The following is a 23,393-nucleotide window of genomic DNA, read 5'->3' on the forward strand; positions in this document are numbered from 1 at the left end:
GGCAGTAGGGTGCCACATGCCGACAACACAGATGCTGCCTTATTTACAATTCTACCATCCCGCAACACAGATGCTGCACTTGATTAAATAATTTTACCTGAGCTATTTACAACTCTTCCTGTCCCTCCACTGCCCCCCACCCCTCCCCCGCCTCACCACCACACACACACCCACCCAGCCAACTCTTGCTTCAACTTTGACCAATTGTTGCCAGACTCTCAGACATTTTCATTCCTGCGCCACTCAATAAGTTATTTTGCCCTCGCACTAGCTCAGGTTGCCCTCTCTTTCAGATCCACTGCCTCTCTTTTCTCTCTCTCTCTCCTGTGTTATGATACTTTGTTAGCAGGAAATAGGTTCTCAGCTGAAGAGCATAGCTGACCTGCTCGAGTTCTTACTGTTCCTTCCGGTTACAGCACAATAAAAGTTTTGTGTTTTGAATTGTCCTTGACATTCTTTTATCCCACAATGGGTGGACACAGTGTGCTGGAAAACATGACATCATTATCACTGACAGACGCTCAAATAAATCACCTGCGTGTCTGCTCCTTTTGCTTATTCAACCCTTCTTGTCCAGAACTAAGTACTTCTTCTATGAAATTTCTTCCATGCGTGATAGACAATAACACACTGTGATTGTTTTAAAGTGCATTAAGTTCATTGCTTTCTCCTATTTGTGAACAAAAAGAACGATATCCCTTTTAGGACTATGCTGTTTGAAAATCGCAGCAACAAAGCGTGGTTGTTGAAACAAATATATAAAAAAACATTGCTCTCTCGGCAGTAGTCGGTGTGAGAACTTTTAAATTGATTAAGCGATGCTGAACGATCAGGCTTTCTGATATTTATGCCTGTCCTGTTATTTATTACAGTACACTGATTATTTTGAACTTGATGATGGGGGTATGCAAAAGAGAAGAGTGTGTTTGCTGTTTTTCTTTCAAACTTGCCCTCTGGGGACTGACCAAAGGGATACTGCCTCTTTTACACAGACTGAGTTTTCTGTTTTGAGTCTGATTTGTTTACAAGGCCATGATTGTAGCGGTTTTAACTAAAGGTGCCACACAGTCTATGCAATTGCAACAACAAAACTGAGCTCAAGAAAGAGATCTGTAAACATTGTTCCTACTTATGAATGTTGGGGCAGCAAACAGATAGTGCAGGACATTACAACTCCTCTCACCCTTTACCTAAAAATGACACTGAGGAAGTAAGTGAAGCAGAAATCTTGAGCATTACCGACCAGTATTATGCAAAAATACTGTAAGTCTTTTTTTTTCCTCAGCTGGTTCAAGTGCCCTCAGATGGAAAACTTATGAAGCTCATGACTCACATGAGTCACAGATGAGCAATATACAATAGTTATATCTTAATGGTCTCTTCTCAGAATTATCTTTAATTCAGTGTGTCTTTGTGAGACTAGTTTAACATTACTGGGGTTGATTGTTTATTGAAGCTGACAGTCTTTTTTTTTGCTTATTTCTCCCTTACCTTCTAATGCTTGGCACTTTTCAATCCTCAGTTTCTTCTGTGAGTACCTCTGTTTTTCACTGCTAGCTGTAAATGTTGAAGGTAAATAAGTGCTAGTCTGGCCCAGGGTGATTGGATTCATTGAAAAGGCCAGAACAAAGACGTTGTAGACAAGACTTTAGAGCAATCTTTCCTGTGTTTACTTTAAAAGAATACCTCACTTTACCAGGGTTTGCTGTGCCTGGCAGTATGCAGGTTACAACATCACAATTAAAGCTCATAAATACCCAGTCTCTTCTCATGTCCCTTTTCTCTACAGAAGAAATGAAGGAAGAGTATGACACTATGGGGCCTGAAGCCACACTTCAGCCTAGCAGAGGTAACGGTACAGGTGAGTACATCAGCTGTGTCTCATGCCTTCTGCACAAGTATGAGGTTTTATTATAAAAGCCCCACCGTGAAGTAAAATTCACTTTTTTTTAAGCTTGACTTAAATGTAGCTGTGGGCTCACAATGGATTCACAGTGGCCTAAAGTTTCTGCCTTCCTGTGGTTTCCAACCAGCTTTCTCCCCAGCACCCCACCCCTGACCAAGCAAGCGGGTTCAGTTGTGTGTGGCTTGAAAGCCACAGATGTAGTAATGTTTGTGTGTCTAAAGTCTCTTCGGTCTAAATTGGCTTATTCTTTAAGTAAACACCAGTAAATTAAACAGTGGACAGTTAAGGAGCTGGGTCCCTTTAATTGGGATCCAAACTGTTCAAAGCTATCCCGGGTGAATCCAACAACGGATTTTAAGTGGGGGCTGACCTCACTCCTGCAGCCATGTGTTCACGGGCATTCCGAGAATTTTTCCCACCTGATAAAGAGCTTTCGTCAAAGCCATAGTGCAGCACTATTGAAAGCTTGCAGTCTTTTTTGCAGGTGGCTAGAGATGGGCTCCTTTCTCTCGGTTAGTAGGCTGAACACTTTTTTTTCAGTTCATCAAGGTGTTTTCCAGAATGAAAATCAAAGTTGCAACACTGAACCACAGAGACATACGTTTCGGTCTAAATTTAACTTCAGATGGGAACTTTACCAGTAGCTGGTTGCACTATGACATATTTTGCTAATCTCGTGAAAACTGGTCACAGGTTTTGAAATAAACAGAAGCAACCAGCTAAGCTGTTTCTGATTCTGCAAGTGCATCAAAAACCAAAGATAGATTTAAATACATATTTCAGATCTCTTTCCATCCGCAACCCCCATTTAGCAGGTGTGTTTCTGCGTTTGTCTTCAAAGTAAGGGCAGCCACTCCACCTAACAAGGGAGGTTTAGTTGCAACATGTTGCCCATAGAAAAATTTGCATTTTTAAACTTCCATGACTTTTATCCTTTGACAGGCCAAACTGCATATTGATTGTTCTAAAATCATAAATATGTAAAAAAAAATGTTAACGATGAGAATGTTCCATTTGTTCAGTGCTTGTTTAAAATTCATGTCGGAAATGCTTTCCACAAATATCCCTTTTATGGCTTCATCCCCTTAGACTGACAAATGTCAATTTTATTTTTATAATTCTCTTCAGGACTGTGTATTTGTGGCTAGTCATCCATTCTTTATTGGGCACAGTGCCACCATTTCAACAATCCTTTTAAGCCTGCTGGTAGCTTTGTGTGTGCAGTCCTTTGGTACGAATGTGTAAGGAAGGGTGATTAGATTTAGATCTAGCATTCCATTTTCCACCATGGATAAGTACACTTGGGTAGTAACAAATAAAATTGTTCTATCTCCTCAGTCTTGGGTTGATCATGACTCAAGGACTGTCAGTATTTATGTTTATGGCCTTGATGGCCTTGGAAAAGAAGTGGCAATATTCTCTCAGTGTGGCAATCTAGATTATGGGGTAGAAAATGGTATTGCACCCATTTTTCAGGCATAAAACGGGCAGAAAGCATTCCAATTTAGCAGTGGGATGACTTGCGCCCAATCTGCGCAGGCTTTCATCGGGACCATTTTTTATGCTGCCTAAAAGAGGCGTAATGCTGCTCAAATATGCTAATTATAGGCCAACGCTTGTTGAAGGACCCCTCTACAAAATGTGTTACCAATGGCCTTGCTGTGCTCAGGATTCTTCAGTGAACCCTGTGGCTGCCAACTAAAGATAAATTGCAAATAAAAACACCCTCACAATCGGACCCCCACCCATGTTGCTTGCTCCAAAATCCACCACCCCCCTCGCCAACAGAACTTACCTGAGAGTCGGTGCCAGTAATTTTTCTCCTTAATATGTACAGGAGTGGCAGGCAGTCTACTTGCCAATGCTGTTCTTGAGCTGGTCACGAAGAGAAGTATTGGAAGAGCATAGGGTAACTCTGTGGGAAAGCACCTAGTTTCAACTTGGCACTTCTCGATAGATCAGGAATTCACCATGAGGGAATCTTGTGCTCCATGCCCGAACACATTGTGACACAGTATGTTAAAGAACCCTTGTAATGTTGCCCTTGTAAATGTAAATGTAAATTTGCCCCTCCCTATCTCTGTAATCTTTTTCAGCCTCACATTCCCACAAGATGTCTGCGCTCCTCAAATTCTGGCCTCTTGGACATCCCTCATTATAACTGCTCAACCATTGGTAGACGTGCCTTCAGCTGCCTGGGCCCTAAGCTCTGGAACTCCTTCCCTAAACCTCTACGCCTCCATACCTCTCTCTTCTTTAAGACGCTCGTTAAAACCTACCTCTTTAAACAAGCTTTTGATCATCTGCCTTAATTTCTTCTGTGGCTCGATGTCAAATGCATCTGTTTGTCTGTAACACTGTTGTGAAACGCCTTGGGATGTTTTACTACGTTAAAGGCGCTATATAAATAAAAGTTATTATATTAATGTGCCAATACACTACCTAACTTTATCTTTTACACCAAAAACTACTGGAGTGGAGAGAACACCCTCTTTCTGGGAGCATAAAAGCTCTAGGTCATCAGATTGTTACTGAAGCCTCTTGTTGTAAATGTTTTTTTTCTTTAAATAGCACCTAGGCTTCCAGTGTAAGTTTAAAATGTCTGCAACAAAAAAAAAATTCAAGGAAAAACCCTGAAAGATAACAAGGCTGAGGAAAACAGAAGTAAAACTTGGCATGCCAGCAAGTCAGGCAGTTTAGGCTTGTAATCAGCATGTACCAATAAGGGTCTGTCATTTCCTGGCTAATGAAGGCTGTGGTTTTATTTGCTTTGTTTGTGATTATTTCAGCTATCTCCACCTAACAGTTAGAGTTCCCACAAGAGCTAAACAGTATGGGGAAGCAGAAATTCCAAGTAAAATTGCAGTCCTTCAAAGCTTTGCATTGTGACTCGAGAGATGCCAAGTCACTCTGGCTTGTGGAGAAAATTGGACTCTGGGTAACTGACATTCTTCTCCTTCCCTCCCTTTCTCAATATATTATTTTAGGAAAGACTGTAGATTGCACGTCAGATCTTGAGGAGTATTTTGCCAAACGGAAGCTCGAAGAAGGAGACAGCCATGCGGTTAGCATTGCGGAATACTTGCAGCGGAGTGACACAGCCATCATCTATCCAGAAGCGCCTGAAGAACTATCCCGGCATGGAACACCAGAGGCCAATGGACAAGAGGACAATGGTGAGCCTCTCCCACATCAGCCATTGCACTGATATTTTCAGCTGCCACATCATAAATTCATAACATGCCTCAGTGTTTACCTTCAGACTATGAGGAGGTTTGCAACAGCTGTCAGAGGCCTAGTATCAGATATAGCATCATACACTTTGCCATGGGCTGCCCGATATGTCATTTTAAGCAATCCATTTTCTATAGTGGTATGTTTTGTGCCATACATTTACTTTACAAATGCTACTTTAACATTTGTTGAAACAGTGAATAGTCACTGTTTAGATCACACACATGGTGTAACCAGTATAAGAATACTTATTACTGTTTATATTAATACAGATGACTCCACTTAGGTATGTACCCATTTAAAGGAGTTGGTTTAAAGGTGTTATCCTGTATAACTGTTCATTTGATTATTATATCAAAAATGACTTGCACTCATTCCCTTGGAGGGTGTCAACATTTTTCACGTATAACCAGTGCCATTTTATACTGAAAAATGAGTCACCCCTTGCACGGTTCTCAATGACTAAATACACCACCTAGAATAGTAACAAGCAATAAGGGTTGTAGATCTGATTCCTGATACATGCTGAGTTGGACAATTTGAGCTGAGGCAGCATTTAGGGCACTACAATAGGCTTCATTGCCCCAGGGCTAGGAAGGGGGAAAACAGCCAGGATCCCCGCTCCTGGTTGTTATCCAATGATCCCTGCTGGAAAATACAGGGATGTGGATGGATGTTGCATAAGAACAGGATTTGATTTGTCAGTGATGTCCCCCCACCCTGAAACCGAAGTGTTTTTTTGGACTGCATGTTATACTAAAAAACTATGAAAACAGACCTTGAAGTGATTTCTGCATATAACATTCCTCACATAATACATAGGAAAATGAACATATTATTATACATCCACATAGTATATGGATACATTGTTTGCTGGTAGGCGAGAACAATTGATTTTTTGGGGGGGATGTGCTGTTACATGCTGGGAACTGATGGAACTTGTAACTGTCAACATCATCATCATAGGCGGTCCCTCGAACAAGGATGACTTGATTTCACACCAAAAGGGATAAGTTCACAGATGTTTCAATGAAGGACCAATATTCCAGTCCTGAATTCCAATTGAAAGGGTGGAAGATGCCTGTGCGTGGATTTTTTTTAACGTGTGGTGACCGTTGCACATCAGCCACCCCACGGGCTTGACAGAGCTAGGCCTTTATCCAGTGGTAAGGGTTAACCAGGATGACTGGAGACCTGCTCTGCTGCACGGACCTAGTGCACACACATATCGCAGTGTGGGCTGGTCCGTGCTGTCAACAGGCAAGTATTGGCCCCTGATGTATCTGTTCCTATACCATTTGCTAACTGGAGAAAGTCAGACTGTAGTTTCCTAAGTTGCAACAATGACTACACTCAAAAGTACTCCATTGGCTGTGCTTTGAGACGTCCGGTAAATGCAAGTCTTTCTCTTTTCTTTCTTTGAGTGTCCTTGGTTTAGAGAAGAGAAATAAAATTGACTGGGGTCACTACTACTTGCTACACACACAACCCTCCTGAAAGTGCAGGTGTGCACATTGGGCAAGGACCTTCAGGGTCATCCTCAGTTAAGATGGCCCTATGCTGATTAGCAGGCTGACACTTATTGTTGAAAAGCACATATGAAGAATGCCTACTTATGCCAATATAAAAGAAAGAACCATACCCCTGCATGAGTCACCACCCTTTGAATACGAGGGGTAAAGTAGAGAACACCAGAAACAAAATACTGGAAAAATATAAAGGGAAGCAGCCCACTTCTTGCATCTTTTTCAAAGGGGAGATGATTATTATTGTTTTTAGCTAGCGTAGTAGTAAAAGTACTTTATTATTGATTTTACTCAGATTTAGACACGATAGCTGCTTCGCGAGCCATATTCCTTACGTAGACATTTACAGCTTTGCAATTCATGCACACAGCGCCCACTTAATCAGTAGATTAATTGTCCCTCCACCTATTCTCACCGTTGTAATTGTGAGTTGGTTAATTGTTTGTCAGAATGGGTCTCCTTAAAACCATTTTATGTATTATCTAGACTACTCATTTCATTAACATAAATATCACCCGGCACTTAGAAAGAACTAAACAGTACTAATACTGGAATATATACTAATATATACTTAAAATAAATAAATATTTGGGTACTATAGTATATGTCCTTTTCTTTGTAGAAATTAATACTTTTTTTTTTAAGAAAACGGGTTTATATTAATGAGGAGAGCTGCATTGCACTGTGTCAGAGCAATTTTGAGTAGAACAGGCAACCATTTGCACTACAAAAAATGAAGACACATAGGGGCTCATTTCCATTTGATGTACATATTGGGTAGGAGGTGGGTGAAGTGACTGCACTGCCCACCCGATGGCACCAGTGAGAGACCCAAAGCATTTTCATGCTTGGGCCTGATTACAATACTTTTGGCGAGCTACCAGTGCTCAACAAACAGTTCACCGATCGGGAATGGGGTAGGGGTGGGCTGTGCCACAATGCTAGGCTTGGGCATGGGGGGTGGGGTGGGGAAGGAAGACAGGGAGGGACTGATAGCGATTGGGAATATATTTGTGGGGCTAGGAGAAGATTCATGCTCCTCTCGGCCACCCCAAAAAAATCAGCGTCACAGTGGTTCTGTTCCCTGTTTTCGGAGCAGGCTGCAACAGTCCTCTGCAGGCCTGCTGGTTTGGCCACTCAGTGTTCAGATCCATTGGACAAAGTGCAGAGGGCATGCTCCAGAGTGGAACACCCAAAATGGAATTGTGGGCCTTACAGGCAGTGCAGAACACTTATTGGCATATTTCAGTCGGCACCCAACAATTTGGGTGGGGCTGGGGTGGTGGGACATGCTCATTTGTTTCTTGGCCTGCTCAAAAGGCGTGGCAGGTCGGATGTCGATGGCAACGGGGTGGTTAGTAGTGCACCGCCATTTTTTTCTGCTACTGCCCCATTCACACACGAAAATGGGGACGTTGCATGTTGGCAAAAAGTTAACGGGATGGGACGGAGATGCATTTATGCAGTTCCTCTTAAATTTAATTATTCGTTAACTGCTATGGAGCAGTTATACAGGGCTGTTCTGGGCTCACTGTAAGGAAACGTTTCAAGAACACCCTAAGCCTCCTTGATAAAGTGCAACATCCCCACCTACACCTGGGAGTCCCTGGCCAAAGACCACCCTAAGTGGAGGAAGAGCATCCGGGAGGACACTGAGCACCTTGAGTCTCGTCGTCGAGAGCATGCAGAAAACAAGCGCAGGCAGCGGAAGGAGCATGCGGAAAACCAGACTTCCCACCCACACTTTCCTCCAACAACTGTCTGTCCCAACTGTGACAGAGACTGTAATTCCCGTATTGGACTGTGCAGTCACCTGAGAACTCACTGTTAGAGTGGAAGCAAGTCTTCCTCAATTTCGAGGGACTGCCTATGATGATGTACATTCCTGTCTGGCATAGAAATAAAAAAGGGAAGGTGGCTCAACCGTGGCTATCAAGGGAAATCAGGGATAGTATTAAAGCCAAGGAAGTGGCATACAAATTGGCCAGAAATAGCAGCGAACCTGGGGACTGGGAGAAATTTAGAACTCAGCAGAGGAGGACAAAGGGTTTGATTAGGGCAGGGAAAATGGAGTATGAGAAGAAGCTTGCAGGGAACATTAAGACGGATTGCAAAAGTTTCTATAGATATGTAAAGAGAAAAAGGTTAGTAAAGACAAATGTAGGTCCCCTGCAGTCAGAATCAGGGGAAGTCATAACGGGGAACAAAGAAATGGCGGACCAATTGAACAAGTACTTTGGTTCGGTATTCACGGAGGAGGACACGAACAACCTTCCGGTTATAAAAGGGGTCGGGGGGTCTAGTAAGGAGGAGGAACTGAGGAAAATCCTTATTAGCCGGGAAATTGTGTTGGGGAAATTGATGGGATTGAAGGCCGATAAATCCCCAGGGCCTGATGGACTGCATCCCAGAGTACTTAAGGAGGTGGCCTTGGAAATAGTGGATGCGTTGACAGTCATTTTCCAACATTCCATTGACTCTGGATCAGTTCCTATGGAGTGGAGGGTAGCCAATGTAACCCCACTTTTTAAAAAAGGAGGGAGAGAGAAAACAGGGAATTATAGACCGGTCAGCCTGACATCGGTAGTGGGTAAAATGATGGAATCAATTATTAAGGATGTCATAGCAGTGCATTTGGAAAGAGGTGACATGATAGGTCCAAGTCAGCATGGATTTGTGAAAGGGAAATCATGCTTGACAAATCTTCTGGAATTTTTTGAGGATGTTTCCAGTAGAGTGGATAAGGGAGAACCAGTTGATGTGGTATATTTGGACTTTCAGAAGGCGTTCGACAAGGTCCCACACAAGAGATTGATGTGCAAAGTTAGAGCACATGGGATTGGGGGTAGTGTACTGACATGGATTGAGAACTGGTTGTCAGACAGGAAGCAAAGAGTAGGAGTAAATGGGTACTTTTCAGAATGGCAGGCAGTGACTAGTGGGGTACCGCAAGGTTCTGTGCTGGGGCCCCAGCTGTTTACACTGTACATTAATGATTTAGATGAGGGGATTAAATGTAGTATCTCCAAATTTGCGGATGACACTAAGTTGGGTGGCAGTGTGAGCTGCGAGGAGGATGCTGTGAGGCTGCAGAGCGACTTGGATAGGTTAGGTGAGTGGGCAAATGCATGGCAGATGAAGTATAATGTGGATAAATGTGAGGTTATCCACTTTGGTGGTAAAAACAGAGAGACAGACTATTATCTGAATGGTGACAGATTAGGAAAAGGGGAGGTGCAAAGAGACCTGGGTGTCATGGTACATCAGTCATTGAAGGTTGGCATGCAGGTACAGCAGGCGGTTAAGAAAGCAAACGGCATGTTGGCCTTCATAGCAAGGGGATTTGAGTACAGGGGCAGGGAGGTGTTGCTACAGTTGTACAGGGCATTGGTGAGGCCACACCTGGAGTATTGTGTACAGTTTTGGTCTCCTAACCTGAGGAAGGACATTCTTGCTATTGAGAGAGTGCAGCGAAGGTTCACCAGACTGATTCCCGGGATGGCGGGACTGACCTATCAAGAAAGACTGGATCAACTGGGCTTGTATTCACTGGAGTTCAGAAGAATGAGAGGGGACCTCATAGAAACATATAAAATTCTGACGGGGTTAGACAGGTTAGATGCAGGAAGAATGTTCCCAATGTTGGGGAAGTCCAGAACCAGGGGTCACAGTCTAAGGATAAGGGGTAAGCCATTTAGGACCGAGATGCGGAGGAACTTCTTCACCCAGAGAGTGGTGAACCTGTGGAATTCTCTACCACAGAAAGTTGTTGAGGCCAATTCACTAAATATATTCAAAAAGGAGTTAGATGAGGTCCTTACTGCTAGGGGGATCAAGGGGTATGGCGAGAAAGCAGGAATGGGGTACTGAAGTTGAATGTTCAGCCATGAACTCATTGAATGGCGGTGCAGGCTAGAAGGGCCGAATGGCCTACTCCTGCACCTATTTTCTATGTTTCTATGTTTCTATGTATACATGATGAATGTGACCAAAAGAAGCCATAGCGCAAAAACAATATTGCTACCCTTAAAACGTCCATTCCCCCTGGTATGTTGAAACGTTGCTTCTATTAACTGTTCTTCAGTGGTAGCAATTGTCATTTAATGAGGATCATAACATTTCTGAAAAGTTGTTTCCACCATGTTAAAATGTATATTTAATGTACTTTTTAAAATGCACGGAGGTCATAGTACAAAACACGGACATATAAACATTTCGAGACACAAGAAACTGATTTGATAAGTTGTGAAACAGTAGCTGTTTTTTAATACTCCTACAAATTCAGTTGGCAACAGGCAGGCAAAAGACAGGACCCCCTAGTGGGTGAGCATAATAAGCAGCAATTTTGTAAGTATGATGATCACAAGATTATAGAATGTCCTGGAGAAATACATTAGTGTTATGTTACATTCCAAGCCTGAAATACAAGCCTGTTATTGAAGTTGTTCGTTTCCCCCCAAAAAAAATCTTAGGGTGCATTACTGCTAAAGCTGCTGCTGACTGTTTGGTCAATTTTGCTGACGGGTCAGTACTTTCTCTGACTTTTCAGATGAGCTGGTAAAAGGATTTATGCTGAAGAAATCAAAATCAAAATCTATTTCTTTTAAAAAGCTGCACCAGCTCAGACAATACATTTAGATAATGAGGACCTGGGTTTCCGTCTGAGCAGTCAGTAATGGGATAAATCTGCTTATAGCCCACATGGTCTATTTTCTACCACTCATGGTAGCTGCCAGATTAGACTATTCAAATTATCGTCCTGTGGTGTTTAGAATCAAAACATTCCCATTGCAGACAGAAAGCAACTGTGACCAAGCAACTAACCGCAGGTCAGTTCACAAATTTCTCATCTTCAGATCCCCTCACTCACAGTCCCCCGAAGAACACCTGTCCCATTTCCATCTTCCCTTTTCTCTCCAATGAAATATTCCAGATCTGTGCCTGCCTTACTCTTCCCTCCTATTGTTTTCTCCCTTCCCACAGCACCAAAATGGCCCGAGCCAAAGTCACACATGACTTTCTTTGTGACTGTGACCATAGTGCACTATCCCTTCTCATTCTCCTTGACCTCTCTGCAAGCTTTCAACTCATTTGATCACATGTAATCTTCCTCTAATATCTCTCCGCCATTGTCGAGCTCCGTGGAACTGCCTGTGTTTGGCTTCGAGTTTACCTGTCCAATTGTAGCCAGAACGTCTCCAGTAATGGCTGATCATTCTACTGCTGCACCATTACCTCTGGAACCTCGCAAGGATTCAGTAGGTCGCCTCCTCGTCCTCATTTACATGCTGCTCCTTGGCAATAGCATGCATGGACATAAGGTCAGGTTCTCTATGAACTCCGATAATATCCAGTTTTATCTACCCCATCACCTCTCCTGACCCCTGTTTCTGTGTTGTCAGCTTGCTTGTCTGACATCCAGCATTGAATGAACTGTAACTTCCTACAGTTAAACTTTGGGAAGACCAAAGCCACCATCTTTGTGCCCACCACAAACTCTGTACTTCACCATCAATTCCCTCTCTCGCAACCTCTTTGACCTTCCATCCGCCACCATCCGCAAACTTCCGATCATCCAAACTTTTGCTGACCATATCCTATCCTGCGTTAAGCCCCACTTGCCCATCATCCCTCTCCTGGTTCCCAGATCCCCATTGCCTTTTTAAAAAATGTAAAATATCCTTTAAATCCCGCTGTAATCTCATCCCTCCCTATTTCTGTAAACTCTTCCCTGCTCTACAACCCATCCCCCTATACCCTCTGATCCTGGCTTCTTATGCATTGTCCCCTTTCCTTTGTCCACTATTGGTGGTTGTGCCTTCAGATACCTCGGTTCTATTGTTTGGAATTCCATCCTTAAATGCCTCTACCTGTCCATCACCCTCTCCTGTAAGATCCTCCTTGAAGCCTACTTCTTTGACCAAGTTTTTGGTCACCCTTCCTAATGCCTCCCTTTACGGCTTGGCATTTGTTTTCCTTATGTTTCTGTGAAGGTGCTTGGGACACTTTTCTACATTAAAGGGGCTGTATAATTGTATATTGCTTTCATTCATCATCATCATCATCATCATCATAGGCAGTCCCTCGGAATCGAGGAAGACTTGATTCCACTCTTAACCTGAGTTCTTAGGTGGCTGTGCAGTCCAATATGAGAACCACAGTCTCTGTCACAGGTGGGACAGATAGTTGTTGAGGGAAGGGGTGGGCGGGACTGATTTGCCGCACGTTCTTTCCGCTGCCTGCGCATGATTTCTGCATGCTCTCGACAATGAGACTCGAGGTGCTCAGCGCCCTCCCGGATGCACTTTCTTCACTTAGGGCGGTCTTTGGCCAAGGACTCCCAGATGTCAGTGGGGATGTTGCACTTTATCAGGGAAGCTTTGAGGGTGTCCTTGTAACGTTTCCGCTGCCCATCTTTGGCTCATTTGCCATGAAGGAGTTCCGAGTAGAGTGCTTGTTTTGAGAGTCTCGCGTCTGGCATGCGAACTATGTGGCCTGCCCAGAAGAGCTGATCAAGTGTGGTCAGTGCTTCAATGCTGGGGATGTTGGTCTGGTCACGGACGCTAACGTTGGTGCATCTGTCCTCCCAGGGATTTGTTGGATCTTGCGGAGACATCGTTGGTGGTATTTCTCCAGCGACTTGAGGTGTCTACTGTACATGGTCCACGTTTCTGAGCCATACAGGAGGGCGGGTATTACTACAGCTCTGTAGACCATGAGCTTGGTGGCAGTTTTGAGGGCCTGGTCTTCAAACACTCTTTTCCTCAGGCGGCTGAAGGCAGCACTGGCGCACTGGAGGCGGAGTTGGATCTCGTCGTCAATGCCTGCTCTTGTTGATAGGAGGCTCCCGAGATAAGGGAAGTGGTCCACGGTGTCCAGGGTCACGCCATGGATCTTGTTGACTGGTATTGTTTGATTGGCTGGTGTTTTGCTGGGGAAATTGGTCACTTAATTTTTTTTAAAATTCCGGATTGGCAATGTTGAAGTAATTGGTTTTATCTCAGCTTGCCCTTCAAGATTGGTAAATCAGAAGAAGAATTGGCCTTTCCCATATTCTTCCCGTTTGTTGGTAACTACCAAGTTTAACAGTAGTGGTTAAATCATTTTACCTGACAAAAATTACATCTTATACCCTCTACCGTGAGAGGAATACCTATTCCAAAAATTGAGTACAAATTTGAATGGACGGGACTAACTCTAAAACATGCTTCATAATTCCTGTCCTCTGAAGATCACATTCAGTTTGGGTTAGAACAATATCATAAACGTACACCTCATTTATACCCAAAGCAGCAGCCAGAGTGCAGCTGTGAACATTTTAAAAGCATTATTGGCCCAGGGTACAAATGGACCAGTTTCAACCAGCAGATGGGGAAAAAAGCATGATTGATTTTAGTGAGACAACATGGTTGTCACCAGTTTGCATGCCTCTTGCCATGGTCCTAGCCTGTCATTTGACATCTTAAATGTATTTTAAATATACCCCAAGCTTTAAACATGGCACCAGCTTTCATTTTTTTACGTGGGGCCCTTGTAGAGAAATGAAATCTATACTTCAGACTTGGGACCAATAAACACACAGGCGTTAAGATTTGCTTTGCCTGACCATTAACTGATAGTTAAGAAAAACATGAACAGCCTAACCCTCAAAGCCACAATATCCCATTTTTTAATATAGCCCAACATTGTCATTTATTACATGGGCTCTGTATTACTCACATTTTTAAACATTAATCATATTTCTCTTTACCTCTGTGCTACTATTGCTGTTTTAATATAGGAAAGTACACACAATGGATTCCACATTGTCAGTGGATCCCGGATTTATCTTTTAATGCCGTTTCCTTCTTACTCGATTTACGCCGGCTGACACTTTTTTATTCACACAAAATATTCACGGCTGTACACACTTTCTTATTATTTTCATGTCATCCCAGTCAGAGCCAAACACTCCCTCTAAAGTGTACGGTGCAATCAAAATCCTCGCAAATTCCTGTAGTGTTGACTGCAAGAGGTGACTGATTCTTTTTTAATACTGATTTTATTGCAAAATGGCTTCCTCTTGAATATTTCTCAGAGGGAAACCTCAAGATACCATTATTCTCTGTGCATTTACATGATGTGGATAAACTATTCTAAGATAGTCATGTAAAAATTTAAAAAACTAATAGTGATTGAGATTTTGATTTAGTTGATTATAGTGTGTGAAATGGATATTTAAAAATGCTATACTGTTAGGTCATCGATTATTATCCTTCTGTATATATAAATTTTGAAATATTAACTGATGTGGTGGAGCTTTCTTGTAAATGTGTTGGGAAGTTTAAGTGCACTTATTGAGAAAAAAATAATCTTTTTTTAAAAAGTAGATCAAATTCTTGTCTGAAGTTCCAGACACAGTATGAAATGACATGTATAAGCTTGGCCTGGGTGTGTATGGGGAATCGAAGTGTGCAGAGGCCACTGTAATGATGGCACTTGAAGCAGCAGATTGCAGCGATTCCTGTCATACCATCCGGGCAGTCATCCCATTAACTGCCATTGATTGCTGACCTCTTGGCCTGTGCTCTCCCTTTCCCCTCCCTGGCTGCAGACCTGCCACCTGGAACTCCAGATGCTTTTGCCCAACTGCTGACCTGTCCATACTGCGACCGGGGCTACAAGCGCTTGACATCACTGAAGGAGCACATTAAATATCGACATGAAAAGAACGAAGACAACTTCGCCTGCCCTCTGTGCAACTACACATTTGCCTACCGCACCCAGCTTGAACGACATATGGCCACGCACAAGCCAGGGAGAGATCAGGTGGGGCTCATGGATGGGTATGGGTAACCCTTAGAGGATAAATATCATTTTAATTGCCATTGGCTATTAATTTTTTATGGCATTTTGAAGATGCAAATCTTTAATGGTAATAGCTCTAATTTAGGTTTAAATGGTTTTTTGATGGTCTCTTCCAGGATGATTTAATATCATGTACTCACGATTGAATGAGCATTTTAATATCCAATTTAGAAACATTATCAGCACTTGAACTCTGCTTAAGTTTAGCTTAAGTTTGGGGTTTTACCTTTGTTTTCAAAATCTCATGAAAATGGTGTGACATCTCGACAATACCGTTGGGCTCATCACTTTTAATCAAATTGAACGATTCAAGCCTATGGTCTAGCTAATATTAGTAGCTCAAAGTAACAGTTTTTTGTTAACAATGCTGCCACCGCTGCTGATCATTTGCTTTCTCTGCCTGCCATTCTTCTTTTTCGTTTTAATAATTACATTCAACTTCCTCCCACCGTGGTTTGGTTGCGTTCCATTAAAGAAGATTTCCAATTAAAACTATTTTTTGATTGTGTAAGGTTATCATTTTTATTGAATTGGTCTCCTCGCCAACCCCCTGCCAAATCTTTCAGAAAGAGACTTGTCAATGTATTTGTTGTTGTAATGCTAACTTTGTATAATCAGTTGTGTGTCGTAGTTGGTGGAAAGAGGTAAGTTACACAAAACTGGTCCCCTATTCTTTGGCACATACGTACAAACCCTCTCTGTGGAACACTTGCTTGGATTAAACATTACTAAACCATTTGTGTTATGCAATGTAACTTCCTCTGCTTCCTCCTGGGAGATGTAAAATACCATATATCGTAAATAGTGGTGTAAAACTGTACTTATTCCATTGTTATCATTTTAAGAGAATGATTTCATTCAAATATTTACCTTTGTACATGACAGCTTCGTAACTTTGGAAGATGAGATAATTATCCATGGCATTGCAAAAAAAAATCCATTGGAAACTTCAAGCAGTAATACATTGTGGTTTGCTTTGTTTTCTTGTGACAGGCACATTTCATTTGTGTTTTAAATAAAGCACTTTCTGTCAGTGTAATGTTATTTTAAATAAAGTTTCTCTTTCACCTTTTGATGCCGGGTGTGTACCATTAAAAATTGATTTAAAAATGTTTTCAGAAATAACAGAACGTGCCTTATTAAAAACACAAGGTTCATTTTATCTCCGCATTGTTAGAAAGGATAACTGTAATATTTTGAACCTGACTCCTACTCTCCTTTAAAGGTTCAAATATTACAGTTGCCCTTTGTCAGGAAAATAATCCAGGCCCACAGAATAATGATGTTCTCAATTTTACTGATGGCACTTTAACATGATAAAATTGGATCCAGCAAGCAGCACTCAAGCTGACACACGAGAGCTCCATGGGCCACTTTCCCTTATTTTCTTCATTTCAACCACTACAATAAATCTACAGTGGAAACCCATGATTCCCAATGCTAAAAGTCAGGTAAACTGCGTCTTTTTTTGGTTTGACTAGGGGCTCAATGGCATCTCGCAGAATTCAGCATAATATGAGTTATCGATGCTGTCAAGCCACTGGAGGTTGGATCAGTTATATTAAAGAGTGCCACTGATGTTGCGAGTACAATGCAGCTGTAGTTGACAGCACTCCATCAATGTAAAACCACTTTAATATTCTGTGACGGCCTCACGGAAATCATTTTTTGTTTTGCATCAGTATAATGGAACATAAGCCCCATCATTATTTTATCTAAAGATATAAGAATGCGGGGGGAAAAAAATCACTATTCTTAAAAGTGCATACCTATATTTTCTTGACACAGAGTCACACTATTTAGAGTGTGTTTGGCTGTGTTATTTTGCCCTGTATGTGTCTTGGTGTTTTATTTTCTGGTGTCATTGTTTTTAAATTTTATTTATTGGTGTTTAACTTCAGCATTGAAAAAAAATTCCCATCATTTGATCATGGTACTCCCACTTAATAATTACAAATGATTGTATCATATTAACAGAGGCGCAACTAAAGTTTGCATCAGTCCTCTCAGGACTGAGGGGAGACAAAGCAGCTGTTGCTGTTTGTTTATGCAGCTCAGCAACATATGAGCACCAGTCCCTCATTGGCGCTCTGCAGGCCAGGGTTTGCTTGATCTTTGAAGGTTGCTGCTGTTTGAACAAACCTCCCTGTGTCCTGTCCAACACCATCTGTCTCACCAGGAATGTGGGAAGAGTCAGCACACCCTAGCAGTTGTCACACTGTTCAGTACTGTTCCCTTGCAAAGCTTTTGTATTTTGCTACTTTAGAACGCTGACCTCCTACCTTGAGTATCCGCTGCCATCGATTTAATTTCTTGCCAGTTAATATTCATATTGTGCTTTCTGCCAGATGTTTAAGAAAGGTCAGATCTGTTGAGATTTTAACTTTTTTTCACATAACGTAACAAAGGATTGAATATTAATGAATCTTAACTATTCACCTGCCACTGTTAAGACACTTCATCTACATTTAATCAACAAGATCGTAACAAAAAAATAACGCATTTCCGCATCTGACTTCTGCATTCTCCATATGACACTTGACTTGAATATGTCAAGTAATAGAAGTTGTTTATGGTGATTATACCTGTTGTGGCAGTGATTTTCTTTTGGAAAATTCTTTGTTGTATGCGATGTGAGACCTGAAGGGTTTAACAGGTCTTTCAAAAACCATTCTATGAAAGGCAAACAGAATCAGAAGCTTGCTGGTATCTAGAATGTCTGTATGTAAATGGGGTCCATTTGGCATGTCTGTTCTGTTAGCTGTGACTGTTCACAAATCTCTCCAAGCTGTGCGTACGGCTCATTTCAGTATCTTCCTTCCGCAGCACCACATGCTGACCCATGGTGCTGGTAATCGCAAGTTCAAATGCACAGAGTGCGGCAAGGCCTTTAAGTACAAACACCATCTGAAGGAACACCTGCGAATTCATAGTGGTAAGCGCGGCATTTCTTAGTCTGCTCGATTAAAGTTATATTTTGAATGATGAGAGTAAGTTTTACAAAAAGGCTCTCAGTGTGGAGTTTCACCTGCCAGAAGTGTGTATTGGAACATCAGGTTGCGGAGTCAGTGGGCCCTGCAGGATATCTGTCCATTAAAATTATTGTCCAGAAAGTCCTACGGGGACAGTCGACCTCCTCTCCTGAATTCTTGATATGTGCTCCAAGTGAACGGAGCTCCACAGCAAGAGTACAAATTTGTGAAATGACCCCTATGATTTTTACGACATTTGGTGTGAAGTAGCAACTTTAAAAAATATTAAAATATAATGACCCATTAAATGTCATTATTTTTGTACAATTAGTGTAGATTGCTTTCATATTGTCAAGTATATTTAACTCATTATATTTTCTGAAATCCATAATTTTGATGTGATTATCAAATACTGTAAACAAGTTGTTGTTGTACACGTTTAAATTTAATTGTTTGAAACATTTTTTCAGGTGAAAAGCCATACGAGTGTCCAAACTGCAAGAAGCGCTTTTCTCATTCCGGTTCCTACAGCTCTCACATCAGTAGCAAGAAGTGCATTGGCCTGATTTCAGTCAATGGCAGGATGCGAACCAGCCTAAAACCGGGCTCCTCTCCTACTTCAGCTTCTTCCTCTCCTACCAATTCAGCAATTACACAACTGAGGCACAAACTGGAGAACGGCAAGCCTCTTGGTATTCCTGAGCAGCCAGGGCTGCTTAAAATCAAGACAGAACCACTAGATTTCAATGACTACAAGGCCATGATGGCTTCCCATGGGTTTGGTACTTTCCCAAATGGCGGAGTAGGAGCTAGCAGCCCACTGTCAATCAACACTTCAGTTCTAAGTCCAATGCAGCACTTAGGAGTAGGGATGGAAGCACCAATACTGAGCTTTGCCACTGTAGCAAGCAGTAACTTAAGTGAAGTCCAAAAGGTCCTCAAAATTGTTGACAATACAGTATGTAGGCAAAAAATGGACTGCAAATCTGACGAGATTTCAAGACTTAAAGGTTATCATGTGAAAGAGCCAGTCTCTCAAGCTTCCTTGGCTGAGGAACAAGGAGTTACCTCCCCTGTTATGCCATCTGTTGGTCTTCCAGTTGTCAGCCATAACGGTGCCACTAAAAGTATTATCGACTACACACTAGAGAAGGTGAATGAAGCCAAAGCCTGTCTCCAGAGTTTGAACACGGACTCACAAAGACAAGTGAGCAATTTGAAAAAGGACAGGTTACGTAACATGAGCTGTTCTGCATTAGATCTTGGTATGGAGGAAAAGACATTTGACAACAATAACACATCTCCTTACTCCTGCCAGTTTTGCAGGGAGGCTTTCCCTGGTCCCATTCCCTTACATCAGCATGAACGCTACATGTGCAAGATGAATGAAGAAATCAAGGCTGTGCTTCAACCAAGTGAAGTTGCAATTACCAATAAACCAGGAATGCTGGGTGAAAGGCAAGCTTATATGTTGTCCTCCCTTCTTTCGGAAAAAGGTATCCCCAGCCCCATACATGCTTATAAGGACCACATGTCTGTATTAAAAGCTTATTATGCCATGAATATGGAGCCAAATTCTGAAGAACTACTGAAAATTTCCATTGCTGTTGGCCTCCCTCAGGATTTTGTAAAAGAATGGTTTGAGCAAAGGAAGGTCTACCAGTTCTCCAATTCCAGGTCACCGCCACTGGAACGGACCAGTGCAGAGTTGGCACTGGCTGCCACCGACACTTTCATAAGTAGAGACTGTCTGTCAGCTAAGCTTCCAAGAGCAGTATTAAAGCCGATGGACTCAATAACATCACCATCAATAGCAGAACTGCATAACAGTGTTACTAATTGTGATGCACCTCTCAGGCTTAGTAAATCTTCTCAGTTTATCAGTATTAAACCAATTGGTGATAAGATGGACCACTCAAGGAGCAATACTCCTTCCCCTTTGAATCTTTCCTCTACTTCCTCTAAGAACTCCCATAGTAGCTCATACACTCCAAACAGCTTCTCTTCAGAAGAGCCTCAAGCTGAGCCCCTGGACTTGTCTTTGCCAAAACAAAAGAATGAACATAAAAGCATTGTTACAGGAAAAATAAGAAATAAAACCAATAGTATTATCATTGACCATAACAGTATTTCCTATCCATCAGAGAACCCAGATGAGCCCTTGAACTTGACTTTCTTGAAGAAGGAATTGCCTAATATGAACAACACCCTAGAGAAAAGCACTAAGCCAGTATTCAGTATAAATCCATTTAGTGCCAAACCTTTGTACTCAACTCTTCCACCACAAAACGCATTTTCCCCAGCCGCTTTTATGCCCTCGGTCCAGTCTAGTATTCCAGGTCTGCGACCGTACCCGGGGCTAGAACAAATGGGCTTCCTTCCGCACATGGCCTACACATATGCAACAGGTGCAGCTACTTTTGCAGAATTGCAACAGAGGAGAAAGTACCAGCGGAAGCAAACGTTCCAGGTAACAGCGGCTGACTGATTCTGTCACATTTTTGAAACTTTTACAAAAAGGAACATCCAAATGGCGCAGTAGATGTGATGGATTGATATACAGTACTAACGTATTGTAGGACCACAAACTTATAATGGTTATTGTAATGTATATATTTCCTGGGTTCTTTGCTTAAGAATTCATTGCAACACATTTGCTATTAAGAAATAGTTGGTTTATTAGCAAAAGGTTTAACAATCACACTACACATTACACATTACACATTACCGACAGTAGTACCAGTTCATCCACCAGGCTCACACCACCTGCCTCATTGTTGATCCCCCGAACGTAAATGGCTGGGCTCTTGTGAACATCACGTGACTGGCTAAGCAACTCCCAACTCAACAGCTCTACAACTATTTTAGTATAACGTAAAATCAAGCGCCCCCTTTAGGCAAGGCCATCAGAACCAACACATTTCAAATTAAACTTTTACAGTAACTTACATCAAATTAAAATTTGGTTTCCGGGGGTGATGATGCACTCCAGTCCCTCTGGCATCCACCTCTCGTGGAAGGCTGCGAGTATACCGGTGGACACTACGTGCTCCATCTCCAGGGACACACTGGCTCAAATGTGACTGCGGAAAAGAAGCAGGCAGTCGGGCTGAACGACCGCCCGCTGTCTGTCCCGATTAATGGCCACCTTGGCCATGCCCAGGAGCAGTCCTACAAGCAGGCCTTCCAACCTGCTTGCTCCCCTCCGCACAAGATTCCCAAAGATAAGGAGCGTGGGACTGAAGTGCAACCAGAATTTGAGGAGCAGCCCCTTCAAATATTAGAACAGGGGCTTCAACCTGACACACTCCACATAAACATGGAACACGGACTCTTCCAGATCGCAGAAATTTCAGGCGGCCTGGGAGTCCGCGAACCGACTTAAAAACCGATTGCATGGGACTGCCCCATGCAACACCCTCCAGGCCGTGTCCCCAATAAATAAAAAGAGGACTCCCGCATAGAAAGTACTTCAACAGCTCTACAACTACAAACCTGTGAGCATACTCACAGATGCATGCATTACAGTTATATTGCTATTTTCTTCAATCATGGTGAGAGTAAGATCAATTAATCGATTGTATTTGATCAACATAAGAATGACTTAGAAGAGCATAATTGTGCATTTTCGCTTTGATAATGTTCATTTATGTTCAATATGATCGAGTAGTATTTTTAAAAATAGCAAAAAAACTGATCATTTTTGCAAAACAATTGTTACACTCTGAAAGACAATCCAATCACAACATCCTTTGTTTTCACCCTTATTGAAACCAATGCTGTAAGTCTAATGCTGGAATGGGTGCTAGCATTACCAAGTGAACTTTGTTCACATTTAGCCAGAACATATATTCTGTATGTATAAAACAGTGGGTTATGCTACGTGGCCAATTCATATTTTAGGTGGTAAATGCAATTTGAAAAGGGTACCGTTGTGTGAACCATACTGATAAACCTCTCTTTATTGTCTATGTACTAATACAAGAATGATTCTAAAAATAAAATATTTAATCTGAACACACCCAGCCCCCAGCACAGAATAATAAATATAAAAACTGAGAACATTTGATATTCTCTTCTTTCAACATAGAAACATAGAAAATAGGTGCAGGAGTAGGCCATTCGGCCCTTCTAGCCTGCACCGCCATTCAATGAGTTCATGGCTGAACATTCAACTTCAGTACCCCATTCCTGCTTTCTCGCCATACCCCTTGATCCTCCTAGTAGTAAGGACCTCATCTAACTCCTTTTTGAATATATTTAGTGAATTGGCCTCAACAACTTTCTGTGGTAGAGAATTCCACAGGTTCACCACTCTCTGGGTGAAGAAGTTCCTCCGCATCTCGGTCCTAAATGGCTTACCCCTTATCCTTAGACTGTGACCTCTGGTTCTGGACTTCCCCAACATTGGGAACATTCTTCCTGCATCTAACCTGTCTAACCCCGTCAGAATTTTAAACGTTTCTATGAGGTCCCCTCTCATTCTTCTGAACTCCAGTGAATACAAGCCCAGTTGATCCAGTCTTTCTTGATAGGTCAGTCCCGCCATCCCGGGAATCAGTCTGGTGAACCTTCGCTGCACTCCCTCAATAGCAAGAATGTCCTTCCTCAGGTTAGGAGACCAAAACTGTACACAATACTCCAGGTGTGGCCTCACCAATGCCCTGTAGAACTGTAGCAACACCTCCCTGCCCCTGTACTCAAATCCCCTTGCTATGAAGGCCAACATGCCATTTGCTTTCTTAACCGCCTGCTGCACCTGCATGCCAACCTTCAATGACTGATGTACCATGACACCCAGGTCTCTTTGCACCTCCCCTTTTCCTAATCTGTCACCATTCAGATAATAGTCTGTCTCTCTGTTTTTACCATCAAAGTGGATAACCTCACATTTATCCACATTATACT

General features: G+C 42.3%; 1 protein-coding gene across 2 annotated transcripts in view; it reads left to right on the top strand.

The window, feature by feature from the left end:
• The window catches only part of zeb2b (zinc finger E-box binding homeobox 2b), a 136,880-nt gene that overhangs the window by 109,013 nt on the left and 4,474 nt on the right, over window positions 1-23,393 (top strand). For both annotated transcript variants that reach the window (XM_070875356.1, XM_070875355.1), the window contains exons 4-8: window positions 1,790-1,861; window positions 4,894-5,082; window positions 15,260-15,474; window positions 18,340-18,448; window positions 18,956-20,955. In XM_070875356.1, coding sequence (XP_070731457.1) covers window positions 1,790-1,861; window positions 4,894-5,082; window positions 15,260-15,474; window positions 18,340-18,448; window positions 18,956-20,955 — 2,585 coding nt within the window. The remainder of the gene's footprint in view (window positions 1-1,789; window positions 1,862-4,893; window positions 5,083-15,259; window positions 15,475-18,339; window positions 18,449-18,955; window positions 20,956-23,393) is intronic.

Source organism: Pristiophorus japonicus, chromosome 3, assembly GCF_044704955.1.
Source record: "Pristiophorus japonicus isolate sPriJap1 chromosome 3, sPriJap1.hap1, whole genome shotgun sequence".
In the NCBI taxonomy this organism is placed as follows: Eukaryota; Metazoa; Chordata; class Chondrichthyes; family Pristiophoridae; genus Pristiophorus; species Pristiophorus japonicus.